The 21,121-nt window shown below is 39.1% G+C and overlaps 1 protein-coding gene across 12 annotated transcripts in view; it reads right to left on the reverse strand.

Annotated features, from left to right (window-relative positions):
• DOCK7 (dedicator of cytokinesis 7) overlaps positions 1 to 21,121 on the reverse strand; it is a 157,008-nt gene that overhangs the window by 119,587 nt on the left and 16,300 nt on the right. For all 12 annotated transcript variants that reach the window (XR_013544958.1, XR_013544959.1, XM_072997730.2 and 9 more), the window contains exons 2-6: positions 19,660 to 19,765; positions 3,672 to 3,847; positions 2,773 to 2,841; positions 820 to 949; positions 466 to 678 (exon numbers count right to left, since the gene is read on the reverse strand). Coding sequence is in view for 10 of the 12 variants with exons in the window: in XM_072997730.2 (XP_072853831.1) it covers positions 466 to 678; positions 820 to 949; positions 2,773 to 2,841; positions 3,672 to 3,847; positions 19,660 to 19,765 (694 nt within the window). In the remaining 2 variants the exon portion in view is untranslated. The remainder of the gene's footprint in view (positions 1 to 465; positions 679 to 819; positions 950 to 2,772; positions 2,842 to 3,671; positions 3,848 to 19,659; positions 19,766 to 21,121) is intronic.

Consider the following 21,121-nt stretch of genomic DNA (forward strand, 5'->3'; position numbering starts at 1 on the left):
GGAACTGTCCACCTCTAAGCTAGAACCAAGGAATCTTAAACCTATACAGCGGCAAACACATGGGATATCATGGGGTGCAGCAGAATTCAACAGATTTCATCAGGTAACTAGTTTTCATTTTCAAGCAAGCTGCAAATCCTTACATCTATGGAGAACAGGAGACCAGAGATTTACAACGTACGCACTTCTAATCAGAAGTAACTCTCACAGAAATAAACTGGGAGCATTATCAGACAAGAGGGCTCACAACTGCAGCTTTAAAACTCAAAGGAGGTTGTAGCAAAACCTCAAATTATTTTCCTCCCACTTTTACAATTTTTGAATTGCAAGCCTTCCTATTCTCTTGCTCTAAGCAAGGGAATTATGTGCTCCCTGCCTTTCTACAGAAGTGGTAAACTGGAGGAGGCTGTGGTTCTCGTATGTTTAACTCAGGGAAGGGCTAGTATGCATGAATCCGGAAAATACCTCATCAGGGGCTGGATGCAATGCAAACAGCTCCTTGTGTCTGTTGGACTTCCGCTGATCATCATTCTGATGGTCTATTTCTTCATTTGGGGTACGATCCAGAAGATTTGGAAGCAAAGCGTCTGGGAGGGAGTTTTTCAGGTCAAAAATGCTGCAAGCCCAGCTGCCCCGTGGTGTATCATCTATGGACATGGAGCGTCTTTTAAGGTCATCCTGAGGTTTGAAGAAATCAAATGCAGTTTGCAAGATAAAGTGAGGAAAAGTCTGTCACCTTGACTTTTGTTTACAACATTTTTTATTTTTATTTTTTACAAAATGAACTTTCAAAATGGCAGGTTCAATAAGGTAAACTACTTGCTCATCCTGGTAACTGTTTCCATCCGGTGTTTCATCAGACTCGAAGACCTGTTTGGGCAGGCCTTTTTGCCTTTCCTTCTGCTTGTCTAATGTGTTGGGGTTAAATCCTGTTCCCAGTTTGTGATACCTATTTAGAAGAAGAAGAAGAAACTTATTTGCACGACAAATAAGCATAAAACTTTAGCAATATATGAAGCTCCTCATTAGAAATAATTTGTGATGCTCCGGACAGCATCTTGCTAATATTCTGCATTGCTTTTAATATGTAAATGTACTTTCACCTCTAAAAATGCAGTCCTTGCCTTGATTAAGCAGAAGCAACTCCAACGGCTTTCAATGGAATTTGCAAAAAAATCACAGCTTTCAGTTCAGCATATATTATTACTTCCCCTTCCCCCTGTAGCCTTGGACTACACTTCCCAGGGTGCCTCCAGAATAAGCAAAAGCAAAGCGTGCTGCTTATTCTGGAGGCACCCTGATAAACCATCACTGATTGCTCTATGCCCCTGGAAAGGATAACCTTAAGTCAGCATCAACTTGATGGCACATCATTGTCATCATTATTACTATTATTATGAGGGAAGAGTGCTATCTCCATATGCCCAAAGAATACCTCAAATATAACCACCTGCTGAGTCACATAATAACATAGTTGGATACACACAATTTAATCAAAATAAATTGTGTCCTTCGCAACACTGACTAAATCCCTTATGTTCTGTTTATTTTAAAAAAATCCTAAATCAGTGCTAAGGGGGTGCAAAAGAGAAAACAATAAAGATGTTCCTTATAAGATCCATTTTGATTAACTGTAATTTATCATCTGGATAAACCATTCAACAGCACCCATTTTCTGTTCAAAGAGTCTTTAATGGGCCCAACCAGGCAACCAGAAATGTGGGCATGCTACTGGATTTGGCAGAAGAAAGCATTTTTCAATCCTAATTGCTATGATAGGTTTTGCTAATCACAGTTCACCTATCTCTGGCTTAGCAAGATGTGAAGGATCATCATCACCAGGGCTCATGCATTCCCTCTCCTTCTGGGCAGTCGGAAAGAAAAAAATTCAAAGATTTCACTTCCACTTTTGATTAATCACAACTTGCTAAGTCATCCAAGCTCAGTAAATCATGGTTAATTTTAACAATGGTAAATGTCAAACAAGACAATTCCTAATTGTTATTTATGAAGTTGATTTATTTAAACTAACAATAGCAATGACTAACGATAGTTTCAGGATCAAACAGTATGATCTGTTAATGAAAAGCAGAAGCATTAAATTCTGACTTATTTCTTCCAATCATACAAAAAGAGTGGATGCAAACATTAGGGAAAAGCTAGGCTCATTCATGCACCACTAAATCATGATTTAGTGTGACATCTGAATGCAGCCATAAGGACACTAACATTGCTATGATCTCAGAAGAGAATGTTTTGTTTTATTTATTTATTTATTCATTCATTCATTCTGCCGTTTCCTTCTCTACCTTCTTCTACTCTTCTTAACACTATCTTGGTATTTTCTTGTTATGATATAAATTGCTGAATAGTTAATAGATGTGTTTATGTTACTACATGATTACAAACATGACACATACGATTCATTTTGACACAACCTATGAGCCATCCCAATGACAGGGACACTGGAAGATGGCTTCTTTTCTTCCATGCCTACGGCAAACATTTTCACTTAACGTGCTTCTGGACAGGGTAAAAACCAGAAGAATAAGGAAGAAATTGCCCAAGTTATTCCGTTCAACATTTTCAGAAAGTTAATTTTGCTTTTCAGGACATTATCCTTGTTGACTGTTGCTTAAAGGTACATGTCACAAAAGTTCTAGATGGCCTCAGACAAGCTCTGAATTTATAAGCACTACCCATTTAAAAATTAACCTTTCCCCCTGCACAATTCATGTGATAGTTTTCAAAATACAGAAAAACATAACTTACTTTCTGTTCACAATGGCCCAGTCCTCTGTGTAGCTTCTCACACAATCCCTTACATGAGGATCCATTTCACTATAGGTAAGAACAGAATAGGAAAGAAAAAGCAGTATGATCTATTAAAACTACAAAAGTCCAATTTATTTTAGGGTGAGACCACACTATCATTTAATATTATGTTGAGTATTAGCATTACATGCTATTGCACAAACTTTAAAGATTACAATACTCATATAATGAGTTTATTTTTCTGCCTAATGCAATCTCACCCATATAATCTCAGCACTACTCTGGCCTGATGCTTTTCTGTATAGCTCTGGTAATATTTGACAGGAAACAATCAGATAGGCAGGCCACTAAGGACTAGCAACAGTGAAATGGGGAAAAAACCATCCTAAGTTGATCCATGTAGACAATACATCCTTTCAAGGGCTTTTCTTTCTAATCTTCCCTGTTTCTTTCTCCAGAAACTCAACTCCTTCAATGTTTTTCCATCTTTGTGTCCCATGTTTCAATTCTAGCAAGGCCTCTGTTTTTTATGCCACCAGCCAATTCACTGATCTCTCCTTGGCCCAGAATTTTATGGGCAAAATTCTATTTTCTATGGCCTGACACTATGTATAGTCTCTTATTGAACACCCAATGATTAGAAAATCCCATCAGTCTAGTAATGTAGGATTGTACTTCTTGTGCAATCACAGCTGTTGTGCAAGTGACAATCTCCACAAAGCAACCCTGCACACTGCTTGCAATTTTCTTTTTAAAGTTTCTTTGGTTCAGCCTATTAAATGCACGCAAAAGGAACCTAAGAGTAAGGAAGTTATGAGATCAAACACTGTCAATGGCTCCAGAGATATTGTCTCCTACCTATATTAGTGTGCTTATCAAGGCCAAAATCTCCTCACCTTTCTTCAGGTACAGATAATACAAGTGTCCTGCATTCCCGTGGACTATAGATAACTTCAATATCATCTGAAGGAAATTCAAGCAAGTCTCTCAAAGGACCGGATTCCACTGCAAGTGGATGAGTAAGAAGATAATCTTCCATATCCACCGGATCCACTGGCTCAGTAAGAGGCACCTATCAAAAAAAAAAAATCCAAGACAGCCAAATCTTCAAAATTCATTTCAAAACATATACTGTAAATCATTGGGTCTTTTTAATAATAATAATAATAATAATAATAATAATAATAATAATAATAATAATAATAATAATAATAATAATAATAATAATAATAATAATAATAATAATAATTTATTGTCATTGTAAGTATATACACATACAACGAAATTCATAGACACCCAGAGACCAGACACATGCACACACATAAAATTCCCCAAACACTCCCCACCCACTAAAAGTCCCCCATTAAAAATACAAACATCTACACCGCAGGCCAAGTAACACAGTCCAACTAATTATTCACTACTGGTGTCTTTAAGCTCATTATTAATTGCAATTATAGCTCTGGGATAAAAACTATTGAGAAAACTATTGAGCCTCGTGGCGCAGTGGTTAAAACGCTGTACTGCAGCTAAAACTGTGCTCACGACCTGGGGTTCAAATCCCAGGTAGCCGGCTCAAGGTTGACTCAGCCTTCCATCCTTCCGAGGTCGGTAAAATGAGTACCCAGCTTGCTGGGGGGGCAATGTGTAGCCTGTATAGTTAAATTGTAAACTGCCCGGAGAGTGCTTGTAGCGCTATGGGGCGGTATATAAGTCCAATAAAGAAAGAAAGAAAGAAAGAAAACGTGTGGTCCGAGTCTTAATTGTTCTATATCTTCTGCCAGATGGTAACAGTTCAAAGAAGTTATAAGCAGGATGGGAAGAGTCTCTCAGGATGCTATGTGATTTCCTTAGACAGCAGGATGTGAAGATGTCATCCAGGGTTGGTAGCTGGAGCCCGATGATATTCTGGGCAATTTTAATGGTTCTCTGTAGAGCTTTTTTGTCCGCTACAGAGCTACTCCCAAACCATGAGTACAGTATACCTTTGAGCACAAAGGCAAGGTATACTTATTTTAAATAAACAGATTCAAATAAACTTTCATTTCCTCCTGCATATTTTCTCCTTTCCACCAGCTACAACAGTAAGACAAAGAATTTCCAGTTCCACTAACTGCTTAACATTCCCATTTCAAAACTGGGGGCAAGGAGGGAATCACACTAAAACTACATCCACATGGCAGCTCCTGTTCTCATGAGAAAAACAGGTTATTTAATTGCCTCAGTAATATCCCCTGTATTCCAAAAGAGCCAGCCAACTATGTAGACTGCTCACAGCTCAAAAGAAATATATTACAAGCAATAGTATTACCTGTAACAAATTGTTTTTGAGGTAATAATGAGCAAACGATGCTATTTTGGAAAACACTATAGAGTCCCTAATGCCATTAGATTTTTGGTGTGGAAGACACACTGACACAGAACATTAACCAAAATCCTGTTAATTACACCCACCAGCATAACACAATAGGCATAGATCTTGTTGGAAAACTATTGCATGTTAAAAAGTTAGTATAGGCAGTTTCTGTTGCATGACTCAGATCCTTAAAAACTGTCACACTTGCTTTAATGATTTGGTTTGGTGTTATTGTCTGAGGTGCCCTAAGGCTACTTATATCCAAGAGGACAAGAGGAACAAATTAATCAAAGAGGCAAACAAAATCTTAGGCTCAAGTTCTAAACCAGATCCTAGGACTGTCCCAAGACACTGAGGCGAAGCAGCAAATTTGTTGCCATTTCAGTTCCGTGGAGGTGTAAGAAGGTAATTGTCCATCTCAGCTACTGTCTCATTCTGCCTAGCAGGAGAATAGCCAAAATATATTCTTTGCTCAAAAAAATGAACTGCAAAATTTCAAAATCCAGAGTTTCCAACAAAATAAGACCAACATTCAAGACCTGTTCTTTTTTGTCTCCTTCATTTTCTCGAACAATAAAGCCATGACACATTAGACGTATGCCTACCACATTTACAACAAGTGCTTGTAAGTACTGACATTTTACACTGTGATTTCTAAGACTCAGAAATTTTTTTTTCTCAATAACTACTCATGCCAGACAAATTGTACCTCTTTTTTGGATGGAAGCACAAACTTGGTAGATAAGGGAGATGTTCTGGATGTAGTGCATCTTGATTTCAGCTAGGCTTTTGACAAAGTCCCTTGTTATTTTCTTGTGACCAAGTTGGTAAAATGTGGGCTAGACTATGCTACAGTTAGGTGGATTTGTATCTGGTTGACAGACCGCATCCAAAGAGTGTTCACCGATGACTTCTCATCATATTGGAGAAGAGTGATGAGTAGAGTGCCACAAGGTTCTATCCTTTGTGTATTACAAGCTGAATATGAGCCAACACTGTGATAGAGCACCCAAAAAAGCACATACTATAATAGGATATATTCTACTTTGATCAGACTTCACTTCAGTTCTAGGCACCACACCACAAGAAGGCTATCAAGAAGCTAGAATCTGCCCAGAGGAGGACAACCAGAACAGTAAAAGGCTTAGAAACCAAACCCTATCGGTCAAGGTTGAGGGAACTTGGCATATTTCACCTGGAGAAGAGAAGGCTGAGAAGCAATATGATAGCTATCTTCAAGTGTTTGAAGACCTGTCATGTGAAGGATGGAGCAGACTTGTATTTTGTAGTTCTAGAGGATACGAACAGAAATAATGATCTGAAGTGACAAGAAAGCAGATTTAAACTGAACATAAGAAAGAACTTCCTAACAGTGAGAGCCTTTCCATAGAGGAACTTACTGCCTCAAAAGATGATAGGCTCTCCTTCACTGTAGATTTTTTTAAACAGAGATCAAATGTCCACCTATCAGGGATGCTTTAAAGTGTGGATTTCTTGCAATTGCAGAGAGCTGGACTCAATGATCCTTGAGGTGCTGGCAGCTCTACAACGCTATGATGCTATTATTCTGACACATTGTGATTTTATAGGACACAACTAGCCCAGACACATTTACCAGTATGACTAAGAAGACAAGATGTTCCTACCATCAAGAACAACCAAATCATGAAAATCTAAGTGGTGTTTAGCTGCAACATCAGCTCAAAGTAAAATCTCCAAGGAGCACCTCCATGACTTTCAAAATCAAGTTAGAAACACAAAAGCAAACCTTATAGCTGACTGTCCTTCTTAAACAGGACTGCAAAGTTTAGACTCAATTAGAGAGCTGCATTTTTGCAACAGGAAGGTATTTAAGGTATTTAGTTCAGGTCACCAGGTAGGATATTTATCCATTTTATTTACTGGTTACATTTCTATCCCATCCAGTAACCTCAAGTGTACCGTGTTTCCCTGAAAATAAGACAGGATCTTATATTAATTTTTGCTCCAAAAAACACATTAGGGCTTATTTTCAGGGGATGTTTTATTTTTTCATGTACAACAATCTATATTTATTCAAATACAATCATGTCTTCTTCTTCTGGTAGCTGCACAATGATGGAGGGTGGGGTTTCACTTAACAAGGTAGGGTTTATATTACGAGCATCCTGAAAAATCATACTGTACTAGGACTTATTTTCAGGTTAGGTCTTATTTTCGAGGAAACGGTACATAGCTCTCCTCCTCCCCATTTTATCCCCACAACTACCTTTTGAGGTAGGTCACAATATGGCTGGCCCAAGGAATTTCACAGCCCAGTCAGGATTTGAACCCTAGGCTCCTGAGTCCTAGTCCCAACACTTTGAACACTACACCACACAGGTTTGCTGGACAGATGAGGTGAGGTTCAGGAAATCCTGCAATACCTCATACATTCTTATTTAAACCCACAGCTAAGCAACAAATATGGAAAGTAACCAGACACTAAAATCAGGGAGCTAAAAAAGAATTGCCTGAAACTCAGGAAGGACAGGTGATTATATTATATATAAAGCTCATAGATACATTATAGCAGAATATGGAGATATGTTTATATGGTACTACTCCCATCATATCTCATAACTGACCAGGCTAGCTAAGGTTGAATGGAAACTGAAGTTCAACAATATCTCAAATGTCACAGTGCTATCATTTCCAGTGCTGCCTTACATAGTCAGGATTTGTTCAGGATTTGTATGATAAGAATGGGATTTCCCCAACAGCCATATTATAGAGTCTTCACGAAAAAAATCTTATATGAAGTACACTGTTTAGTTTAAGTTCCCACCTACTGGTGGGACACGAAGAATGATAAAGTCTAGAGGGTAGAAAACAAACAAAAAAAAGTAGCCTGAAGGGGAAATGACAAAGAAGAATAAAATGGGAAAATTTAAAAATAAATGTTTAACTGAAGCCCAAAACCATGCAATAACTTTCAGAAAATTAAGAAATGCCAAGCTCCTTGTAAGCTTAAAGGGGGGAAATAGTTACGTATTGCCTATTGAAAAACAGTAGATCTAGTAAATACAGTAACTCCTCAATTCTCAAAATAATTGTTGTTCTAATAAATATATCCTCCAATACTTTTCACTGAATTACAGCTCCTGATATTTCTTTGGACTAATTAGGATATTTTGCTTTCTGTAAACTGTTCAGAATTTCCAGTGCAGAGGCACTCTGGGGCACCTTTGCTCTGCCTCCTAGAAAATGCTGAATGGATAGGTCCTTTCAAGATGGTGATACAGTGACACAGCTTTTCAAATTCTCAATTTGATAACACTTAACTATTGGAAATGGGACGTGGTGATGCTGCGGGTTACACCGCAGGAGCCTCTGTGCTGTAAGGTCTGTAGATCTTCAGCTGTATGATTCGAATCCACGCGACGGAGTGAGCGCCCGTCGCTTATCCCAGCTCCCGCCAACCTAGCAGTTCAAAATCACGCAAATGAGAGTACAGTGGGGTCTTGACTTGAGAACTTAATCCGTATTGGAAGGCGGTTCTCAAGTCAAAAAGTTCTCAGGTCAAATCTGCATTTCCCATAGGAATGCATTGAAAACCATTTGATCCGTACCTGCTCTTTTCTGTCAATAGAAACTAATGGGAAGCTGCTATTCTGCCTTCGACCACTAGAGGGGCATATTTTGTTTCTTTTTTTCTTAGGTCAAGAAAGGTTCAGGGAAGGCAGGGAAAATACAGTCCAGGCAGTACAGTACCAGGCAGTCCGAAGACTGTCTCCCATTCCACTCTCTAAACGCTGGGAGGAGTGAGGAAGCAGACAGGCACCCTTTTCACTGGCCAACTGAAAGTTCAAATTTTGCACTTTCCCTGCCTCCCACGTGTTTTTTTTTTCAGTTCCTAACTCAAATCTAAGTATGTAAGTCAAGTCAATATTTTCCTATGAGAGTGGTTCTTAAGTCAAAATGTTCTTAACTCAAGCCGTTCTTAAGTCAAGACCCCACTGTAGATAAATAGGGACCACCTCGGTGGGAAGGTAACAGCATTCAGTGTCTAAGTCGCACTGGCCATGTGACCACGGAAGATTGTCTTCGGACGAAACGCTGGTTCTATGGCTTGGAAACGGGGATGAGCACCGCCCCCTAGAGTCGAACACGACTGGACAAAAAAATTATCAAGGGGAACCTTTACCTTTACCTAACTATGGGAAGTGGCCAGATTCTCTCTTCTTCTCTTCCTCCACATGAAAAAAACACAATTTCCAGCAGTAATTAAGATTCTTTGACTCCAAAGCATATGATCACTATGATCAACATCATTCCGGAACCACAAATTACTAGCTTCCAGTAGTTTAAAAAAGCTGCAGGGAAAGCAAATAGTTGTGCCTCAAAGTAGAGTTACATATAAAAACAGAGTATTTCAGTTCTTCAGAGTTTCAAAGTGTAAAACTTTCAACATATGTATGTAAGAACACCTCTATACTCATGCCAGATACTGACAGACAAAAAGAAACAAAATATGACAAGCTTTCAAATGGGTACCCAACAAAATGTTCTCATCCAACAAAGTTACAAAAGTAAACTTTTCGGGATGAAAACTTCTCCAGGCAGCTTTCGTTTTCACAGAGGATAAAACTTCCCAAAATACTGTACAGGATTATTGGATTTTCCAATACAGTGTTATTCTTCACGCTGGCTGGATAGTTCAGTGGTTTAGGTACCTGGCTGCAAAGCCAGAGGATGGGAGTTCAATTCCTCACCGTGCCTCTTGCAATTAGAATCAGCCTGTGTAGCCCTGGGCAAGCTGCACAGTCCCAGGATGCCTTCAGAAGAAGGGAACAGTTAAACCACTTCTGAGTATTCAATACCTAGAAAACCCTGGAAAGGGTTGCCATAAGTCAGAAGGGGTTTCTGAGAATTTAAGACCAAACACTGTTAAAGTTTTGCCTCCTCTGGTATACTGTTATGAGCTGGTCAACTCAGAACCAACTTACAGTGATCCTAATAAGAGTTTTTGAGATCAGTGGGAAATTTTAGATGTGGTTTTACCAGTTCCACATCCCCAGTAAGTCTCCATGGCTGAGCACGGATTTAAACCCAGTCCTCCTGAGTCAGAGCCTGTTACTTTATTCACTGCACCACATTGGACATTCCACATTGGGTATATAAAAACAATTAAATGTGGACAATTTGAAAATGGATGGCTAAGGTGTGCCAATCATATTCCAAACTTCACACACATAATTCAGTAATTTTGTTGTCTCTAAATTGGGAATCTCTCAATTGTTTCCATGTTTGGGGGGGGAATGAATCAGAAGTTAGAATAATGTGAGGCAAGGAAATCAACAATGTTGAGAAAACCTTTCCTATCAAGAAAGTATGACATAAATGTTGGTGCTATAATTATGACTTCTATTTTAGTTAAAGAATATGGGCAAATTTTCCTCTTCCAATAAAATTAAAATGGCCTGCCCACTAGGGACTTTATTTCGACAAGCAGGGGCAGTGAAGGCTATGGGAATTCAGCAATATCCATCATCAACCAAGGCTGAGACACCCCATTTTTGTCCCTATACATTTTCAGCTAACTATCATAGGATAAAGATGTTAAAAAAGCATAAATGTCAAACTCAGAAGCCAATATTAGCTTCGCCATCTGTGCAGCCAGAAATATTGCCTACCAGCTGAGTAAACAGGCAAAACATAAATTCATGGTTATGAAGAGGAACTAGTTTGTGTCAGGTTATTGGCAGATGAAAGACAAACGCATTATTTTAAACCCTGGCTTTTTACGAAGGAAAGGCGGAGAAACAGAGCTTTGGAATGGCAACTTATCTTCTTCCTGGCTACAGCCATCATTATAAGGGTTTTGTTGGCAACACCCTCCTGGTGTACGAATTCCCAAGTCCTAATAAGAAAACAACATTTAGACCATCCCTCAGCAAGCCATTGTCAGGCTATGGAATATTGTGCTTTCAGGTTCTCATTCACATAAAAACAACTGGGAAGTTGCTAATACTGCTAACTGGGTGAGCAGGGTTTTTTTTTAATTCTTAAATATCAAGTTCACATAATGGCAGAAAAAGAGGCTGAATTTGCAGTAGTTAACAATTCTCTCCATCAAACTAGAAAGTAACAAAAAATTGAATTCATCCTGTTTACATTTTTCCTGTTCTAGTTTCAGGTTGTATTTATCTTAACATTTCATTCGGCAGCTGGAACATGATCACGTATGCCATCATAGGAAATGTTCATTATTTGGAAATATTATTTGGAAAGTATTCTAAATCTTAAAACATTTCTCTACTTCCCTCTTTGCTACTAACTCCACCTTTGTCATGAAATCTAACCACCCATTTATAGTATTTTTCAAAGACCATGGAAGCGAAGATTTTCCTTTAGAGAGTTTTCTATCAATCCAGTAGTCTATGTTCCCCAGACAGGATGGATACAGTTTTTGTTCACAATTAGAGGATTTATACTCTCCTCAATGTTTCTAACTTTACAAACTCTCAGTACAGTGGTACCTCGCAAGACGAACGCCTCGCTCTACGAAAAACTCCTAGGTGCTTTGCAAGATGGTTTTTCCTATGGCCGCGCTTTGCAAGATGATTTTTTTTCCGTCTTGCAGTAATGCTCGCAAGATGAAAAAAATTGCATTTGTCTTACGAGGTGTTTCATAGGAATGCATTGAAGGCAATTTCAATGCATTCCTATGGGAAACCGCGCTTCGCAAGACGATTGTTTTCACGATACGAAGGGACTCGCAAAACGAATTGTTTTCATGGTTGTTGTGGGTTTTTCAGGCTCTTTGGCCGTGTTCTGAAGGTTGTTCTTCCTAACGTTTCACCAGTCTCTGTGGCTGGCATCTTGTTTTCATCTTGTGAGGCATCACTGTATGTCTATGAACTACCTCAGATGAAAATGGACACCAATGAGGTCCATTTCATCGCCTACAGTATCCCTCCTCTACTATATCTCAGAACACAACGTGGACATCAAGGACTTGAACTCCATCTTTCCCCATTCTTATACTTATCACCCCAACTATTTATTAATGTCTTGCCTGATGGAGAGATAGCACTCTTGAAAGTTTACACTTTTTCAGTGATGTTTTATATGGTCTATTACATGGTTGGGGAGCCAGAGGCTGGGAGTTCAATTCCCTACTGTGCCTCCTGTGAGTAGACCTATCATGTATAGCCCTGGGCAAGCTGCAGAGTCTCAGGTAACCCCCAGAAGAAGGGAATGGTAAACTACTTCTGAATGCTACCTAAGAAACCCTGGAAAAGGTCACCATAAGTCACAATTAATTTGACCACACATCATTATTATTTATTATAAAGCTTATCACCCCAGTATGAATTCTGGAATTTGTTAGCTACCCCTGTTTTTGTCTGGCCTTTTTTTTATGACCCATACCCCTTATAAAGGAATCTCTAGGCTAAATATATAAATAAGTCTGTACAAATGTGCACTAAGGCCTTAAGCAAAGTAAGATACCAGTTTGATAGATTGGGTCTATATAAACTATGATCCTTCAGCCTAGCTCTACCGGTGAGCGTGTACAGGTGGAGTTAAGATTGTCAACACGTGCATGATAAAACCCGTCTCAAATGTTTATAACCCAACTGTTACAAGGACGCTCAAGCATTTTGTCTTTAAGGCTCTGTTATTCTTCACTGTTATGTCCCCTTACTAGCTTGAAAATAAAATTCTGCTTCCTATTGACTTTGTCCTTCCCTGGATGTCAAACACACTATTTTGCTGTAGTTTAGTGCTTCTCTCAGCCAGCCAATTCTTGTTTCTATTTGCTCTCCCACCTAAACCTCTGCAATATAACATGAGCAATGTGTTAGCTAAGCATGTCTATCTGTTATTCCATCCGTACGGCACTGTTGTATTTCCTAGTGCTGTTTCATTTTTGAAATGTCACTACATTGATGCACACGGTATTTTGTCAAGACAGGACCAAATAGGTGGCAGCTGAATGAAAAGAGCAAGTCTAGTCCACATCCTTTATTCTAGAAACATCTCAAGTACTGGGAACAAAAGAATCATGATTTGTTCAATTTCAATTTGATTTTGCTCTATATAATCAGTGGTTATTAATCACAATCACCTGCCATCAAATTTATCCCAACTTATGGCAACCTTACAGAGTGGCATACCCTCCTTTTAGGGATGGTGTAGTTCGTCCAAGGTCACACAGGTAGGCCGTTCTCCCAGAAGGCACAATGGGGACTTGAACTCATTTCCATGCCTAATATGTATGCCAAACTAAGAACTGTAAACGTGATCTATGCCAACGGAGAGAAGCTCTCTTCAAAGTGTTGGAGCTGGGAAGTATTTCCCACACTTCGGCAAGAAATCCTTGAACAGGAAATACCAGGATTTAAAGAGCTAATAGTAAAAGGCAGAGGGATGTACAAGAGACTTGTACTGACACTGAACCTAAACAGAATTTCAGAGGCTAAATCCTTCTATTAATCAATGGCCTTCAAACCTCTGAAGTCATGTTTAGCTGTCTATAAAAGAACAAGTGTAAACACGCCAGTCAGGGAGAATCAGCTTGACCTACTTGGCTCACTCAATAAGACCGTATTTGTACTATCAAGTACGGGATGGGAAATCAAGGAGTTAGATGAACCAGATCAAAGTCTGTTCTACTCTATTCAAAGAAAGGATAAGATCTTTAAGTAGTCTAGACAGCTAGTAAAATTAACCCTGCTGATTAGTCTTAAAAATTATAGGAATTGTGGCATAAAGCTACAGGAAAGATTTGCCATTTTCTCTCTTGGCAAAGAAAGCTGTCTCTGTATCATCTGCATAGCGGGGGAAAACCTGGGTACAGCTTTCAGTATCATTGCTACTTTATGATGGGAAAAGGTGTATTTTCTGAAACTCTGGTGAGCAATTGCTCACTATATTATTAGTAACTAGTAAAGGCACATAAGATCAGCCCCAGCAATTAATTCGTTGGTGATGCAGGATGGGGTGGGATTAATAAACAGGATAAAGCAGTAAGAAGCCCTTGAAATGTGCTGCAGGATATTCCCTGTGTAGCCAAATTCCCTGGTACTTTTGATGAACAATGCTACTAATATTTTTTTACCTCTAACTTTTTAAGGCAAGACAAGAAACAGTGACCTGAAAATACAGTAAAGACAACAGTTTTAGTTTTCACCAAGAAGTTTCACTACAAAAAAATTAATCTCATAAAATTATTATCTGTTATGTTCTTAAACCCTTCTATGCATATACAGTAGTACCTCGGTTTACGTACGCCTCGGTTTACGTAATTTCTGGTTTACAAATGGAAATCAGTTCGAAATAATGCCTTGGTTTGTGTGGTGTTTTTGGTTGTTTGGTTTTTTTCGTTTCACGAAGGAAGTTTCCCCATGCCTGGAGGTTTGTAACGCCACCGCCATTGCTATGGCTATGGCAATACGCATTTCGGCTTATGAAATTTCCACATTACGTAACGTTCTGGAGAACATATTAATTTCGTAAAACCAAGGTACTACTGTATAGATATGGAGTTCATTTATTGCAAACAAACAGGAAATATATGCTAATATGAGAAATAAAAAGCCAAAGAACTCATACTCTGACATAAAACAGTTCCTTTTACACCATTTTTGTACAGTTAAAACAGAAATAATACTGAAGGCATCTTATTATTCCTCTTATAACAAAAAAAAATCTATAGTTTAGGGATCATCTGTTACACACAGCCTCACTTATTCTGCCATTTTATTCATTCCAATAATACTGTCTCAATCCTGTTGCTTTGTTACACATGAGGAAGGAGGCATAAGATTCAGTCACTTCTAACCGGCAATAATCAAGTCACCACTGAAATTCTCCACCCACTGGTCTGGCCCATGTTTGAGAATCCCAGTGGGGTCTCATTAATTACAAATTAGAGGCACTTAAAAATCATGCAATTTGCCTTCTGCGCATATATCAAAGCAACAATGAATGTTAAATTACTCTGTTGCCCACTGAGTTACTACTCAGTCTTTCAAGATTCTACAACACAATCTATGTTTCAAACCAGTCCTCAAGTAAGGTTTGCCATCTTTTCACCCAACTACTGCAGCATGTCTTTAAAAGCAATTTGATGTGGATACCTGCACTGCTGATAATGTTTACTTCCATGCTGCAGAAAGTTCCACCTGAGAATACTGGAAGATCCAGCCACTGTCAAAAACAGAAAGGCAGCCCAGCTATTTAGATTTTCTAGTCAGCTGACGACCCTATTTGCAAATCTTGGTGTTCCACAGAAAATATTTATAATCAACTGCATGACATCACATTAGCAGTAAGCAGCCACGGCATTTACCCCATACTGTATTTGCTTATTACTGCCAAGCAAAAATCTCTTCCTGGGACGTAGAATGCCTTTTATTTCCCAGCCCTGCTCTCACACTATCCTATTCCAATAGAAATAAAAAGGGGAAAAAGACAAAAACATGTCGGCACCTTAAATGCTAACTTATATATATATATTTAATATAAACTTTCGTGGACAAATCTGATGAAGTGGACTCGTCCAGGAAAGCTCACATTAAAAACATGAAAGTTAGTCTTTAAGGTGCCAACACGTTTTTTGTCTTCTTTTACTTTTTATTTCTTTTTTTGCTTTTACCTATTGTCCTAACTCCTGCGACGTTGCTGGAACCAGTTGTATTGGCTCTTGCCTTTCCATTGGACCATTTCAGCAATGTGGAGAGGGGGGATCTGCTGCTTGGGTAACATCCTATCCTCCATATTACCTTATCCGGGCTTCATGCTCTGGAGAGGACACTCCTCGATTCAGAGCATGTTACTATAGTCTCTTGAGACTGAAGGATGCCTATACAATATATAATGCAGAAAGATCTGAAATGTGAACAATCCATCAAACACTGTGATTTCAAAGCCTGCATCTCCATTAGAAACCTAGGAAGCTGCCTTACACCACCAAGTCAGATCCTTCTAGCTCAGTATTGTCAACATTAATAACACAGTTCTCCAGGATTTCCAACAAGGATTCTTCCAGCCCTATCTAGAAATACCAGGGACTGAACCGTAGATACAGTCAAATGTATATGGAAGCCATTTGATAGGTGTAAGCAGGTCTAAGGAAAGGGACCTGGCCTGTAGCCTCACCAGGTAATGATTTTATCCTGACAGCTTCTGAAATCCCATAACGGAAAGTTATGCCACATATCTCCAATGGTATCATTAGCTGCAGCCATATTTTGGTAATTAAAAGTTTCTTGTTCTGCCCCCAAAGGTTCTTATGTTCTCTTAGGATTCCTTAGGTCCTGGGAAGTCTTTGAGGACAGCAGGATAGGGGTCAGAAATCTAAAATGTCTGAAATATCTGAATCGCGCCACCAGCTGTCCCAGTGGCCGTAACAGGACCTGCAGGGGAATTTCAACCAAAGTATATTTTATTTGCCAGTATATTTGGTAGACCTGGGCTGAGGATGCTGGAAGAAGATACGTATCCAGACAGGATGATTTCTTGCCAGTCCTCTTGATAAATCTTGCTTTAAATCTAGTGCCCCACTGGGCAATGGCAAACGTTCCAAGAAATGTCTTAGAAATGAAACGAAAGTGTAAGAGTCATTGACCTTTCCATATTTAAATGAAACAAGATTTAACAAATGCAGTGCCTTTTATTTAATTTCAACCTGACTTTTACATTACCTGTCAAGTGATTTGCAGTCTACCATACCACTGAACATGATCATATAATTTGGTTCAAGTTATTACTCTGTCACAAGATTGTATGCATTAAGCATGAATACCCAACGTTTTGTGTTTTTTAATTGCAAACCAAAAGAAAGAAAAAATGGAAGTGAGGAAAAAGAAAAAAAAGGAGAGAAAAATTGTAATATACAATATATAAACATGTAAACATGTACTAGACATATATATAAGCTGATCATATGCCCAAATAAGATTGCCTTCAGATTTTGTGTCACTAGAATAGATATTTATGTGCAACTAAGGTAGTAAAAATCTTCTGACTCTTGAATGGTGGATGCTTACTTTTCTAGTCTTGAAGTTTAAGTCTTTTGGCAGTGGTTAGAGCTTGCAGGAACCAACCTTGCTATCAACCATTTAAATTCCACACTTTAGGAATATAACACATAGTCACAAATATTATAAGTTTTTCTAATACAAAATTAATCTGCTGTAATAAATCTAACAAAAAGGGTAGGGGACTTGACATGCCCACTTCATACACCTCAATGAAGTATTATGTGTATTGCACCGCCAGTTCTTAGCTAAGCGGTATTTTTTCTCCTTAATAAACAAAGTGGTGTCCAACATGTCTAAACCACCATCTTTTGCCGAATTAAGTGTAGCTTGACAACACTACTCTCCATAATTTGAAGCATTCTATGTTGGCAAGAAGGTGGCTTAAGTCTTAAGACTCATCTTGAAGCTGTCCTACAACATTTACTAGGAATGTTCATAAATGGGCCAATTCAAAATGTGAACCTGAATCTGAAATAGCTTTGGCTACTTTTACATCACAGTTTTTGACCTCTCTTAAATTTGCCTTGTCATAGGCTCTAACGTTTCTTTCTGAATCTCTCAGCAAGAAATGTCAGAAGTACAGAAACCATCTTCTTATGTATCTCCTCAAAGGGTTTAAAAATACAGTACTGGAAATGTTTCAATGGATCAATGAGGTAGCAAACTGACAGTGCCACCATTCTAGAAACTAGCACCCTTATCTTGAACGTGTCGCTGTTTTTAATGATCCTCAGGGGTACCTTTCCACCAGACTGAGACTGACAACCAATCTTGTTTCATTGGGGGGGGGGGGGAATGCAGAACAGTTCAAAGAATGGGCTGCTTGCTTTAATTTCTTACATTCATGCTACCCAAAAGACACAGATCAATTTTCCCGTCTTTGTAAACATAACCACACAACCTAAGATTGTTTCTAATATCTTAAATCATCTGCATTTCCACAGGACTTTACTCGAGACTGATACCATGTGTAGTATTTTCCAATTTCATAGTGGTAAAAAACTAGCAAAAAAGCTAAACCAGAACTTCTGGACGTTACTGGTTACAGTTAACATGCAGCAACAGCTATTATTTTAATAAACCCCCATCTGTTCACAACTGACATGGCATGTTACTCATGAGTAATGAATAATTTAAGGTTTTAGCGATTTAAAACATAATTTACTTTTTTAAAGAATTCTTCACTGCTCCTCCTTGAAGAATCCCACTCCACAAGCATCTCTTATTCTACTATTTTTCCCATCACTAAAAATACTCAGCAACATCTGTAAAAGCTACCAACACTCTAGGGGTGATTTAAAAGGCAGCATCCAAGACTATGTGGAAGGAAATCCACATCCATGGCTTTTCTACTTTTTCTATCCCTGCATTTCCAATATATACACTTAAAAATGTATTTTTGAAGTCAATGAAGCCCCAGTAAAAGCCTAGAAATGAGCCCAAGAAGAGGGAAATGTCACACCTTAGGGGGGGAAAAACCTTCCTTGTTTAAGCATAACTACGTTTACATTCACAGAAGACGTTATTTGGCTGCCATGCTTTAAACCAGGGGTCTCCAAAGTACGGCCCGTGGGCCACATCCAGCCTGCCTGGCCTTTTTATCTAATCCGTGCATGCGGGTGGGCAAGAGTGTGTGTGTGCAGGCAGGTGGGTGGGCGTGCGTGCGAGTGGGAATGCATGCGTGCGTGCGGGTGGGTAAGCAGGAACACATGCGCACATGCACATTCCTTCAGCCCTCAAAGCTCTGCAATCAAAAAACCCCACCTTGCACCCCCATTCCATTATGCATTCACAAGATAGATCTGCTTTGGTCCAGTGTCTGTACTTGGGCAAAAAAATGTTCATCGTAGTTACATCACCATTCGCAACTACACTATGCTATTTCCCCAAAAATAAGACCTACACTGAAAATAAGCCCTAGTATGATTTTTCAGAATGCTCGTAATATAAACCCTACCCCCAAAAATAAGCCCCAGTTAAGTGAAACCCTGCCCTCCATCATTGTGCCACATTGTGCAGCAACCAGAAGATGACATGACTGTATTTCAATAAATGTACCTTGTTGTACATGAAAAAAACAAAACATCTCCTGAAAATAAACCCTAATGCATTTTTGGAGCAGAAATTAATATAAGACCCTGTCTTATTTTTGGGGAAACACGGTAAATATTCAAAGCATGGCTCAAGTCCCTACAAAGGTAGATTTTTGTTAAACATTTTGTAAAAACCATCTTCTTTAGTACAAGTATATTGTTATAAAATATTTAAAAGAGAGTAAAAGAAAGAAGCTTTTACTTGCAAAGTGAGATGCCTCAAACTTACATGAATGTCTTTCTCACCTGTTGAGAGTATAAATAAAATAAATGCACAAATGTATTTTGCATTTAGATGCTCAAATAAACAAAAATAACTTGTGTTTTTTTAAAAAATCAGAAATGTCAAGAGAAATTGTATATTCCCAACACTAGTGCCCAATTACTTCTAAATATGTATTATTGTGTAAAAAATACTTACAGTTGTGTGATGGGAAATATTGCCTCCAATATTAAGGTTCTTGAGGAGCTGTGGTGATCCTCCATATTGTCCTGAAATCTGTTTCCGAACTTCAGCTGCTACTGTTCTGTAACAGAAAAAAAAATTAACTCACATAAATTTTTACTCAAGAAAAAAATATGTATGGCAGAGAAAAACAGTATGCAGTGGATCGCCATAAAGTACTACCTCACCAATCATCAGTTGCAGATCCAACATGCAAATCAAGCTCCATTTATTTTTCGTTGATACAGTATTATTGATTCAAACTTTCTCAAACAGACAATCAATTGATCCACAGGAATGTCCACTAATTCCTCACAAGTCACTTTCTAAGCATGTGTTCTAAATGTCCCCTTTGATTTTCTTGTGTATAAATTCAGCTACATTGATATCCCAAATTATTCACTTTCAGCAGTAGCTTGACAATGGGCGATTTTCTTTGTCCCAGGAACAGATAAGGGTATAGCAAGCTTGCAAATGACCAAAATATATTTATTTCCAAGTAAGCTCTTTACCCAACTGCTACAAGTAACTTTTTCCCATTCTCATGGAACAAAAAGGTGGCCATTTGCTGGTTTTCCTCTTGTATGTTCTACAGCAGTGGTCCCCAACCTTTTCCAAATTGTGGACCAGATGGGGGGCAGAGTCCGTGTGCAGGGGCGCACACCCTGTGCTCAAGGGTGGGAGGGACATGCTTGCGGGTGGGTGGGGCACACTCACCTGCATGTGTGGATGGGCAAGGTGTGCTCGCAGGTGGGTGAGGCACACGCTTGAGCATGCGCAAATGGGGGAGCTCACATGCATGCACGGATGGACGAGGCATGGTTGCATGCATGCGCACATGAGCTGGGGCGCATTCGTGGGGAGGCAGGGGTGCTCGCGGATGGGGCACACATGCATGCGGATGGGAGGGCCATGCGTGCGGGTGGGCAGGGAGATCTGTCTCTGCATCCCAGTCCGATCAAGGCCACAGACCAGCACTGGCCTGCGGACCAGGGGTTGGAGACCCCTGCTCTACAATATTAGGTATCTTTTGCATATTATACCCTGGTGTTGTTTCATAGGCTTCACTCCAGACATTTGCCTGGCCCGAGCTTTCTACCTATAAAAACGTTTGACCAAGCAAAACTCTATGTGTGTGAAGGCCAAACCAGGCATAGGACCTCCAAAGGATTGTTCACAATGTGAAACACATCCATAAATCCTTCTAGTGCATTTCCAAACCACCTCTACTTTAAATCTTAGTAATTCGCTTGCATACTACCAAAGCTTGATAGCCTGTTCAGAGTCCATCAGGAGTTGGGAAAGAGATTTTAAAGCCTTTAAAGCATGAAATTGACAACATCTTTCATCACCGGGATCATCTAAGAAGCCAGGAATGAAATACTAGAACAACAGTGAAAGCAACTGTCTGCCAAGAAATGGACAGAAACGAGTATGC

Source organism: Pogona vitticeps, chromosome 4 (genome assembly GCF_051106095.1).
Source record: "Pogona vitticeps strain Pit_001003342236 chromosome 4, PviZW2.1, whole genome shotgun sequence".
Classification (NCBI taxonomy): domain Eukaryota; kingdom Metazoa; phylum Chordata; class Lepidosauria; order Squamata; family Agamidae; genus Pogona; species Pogona vitticeps.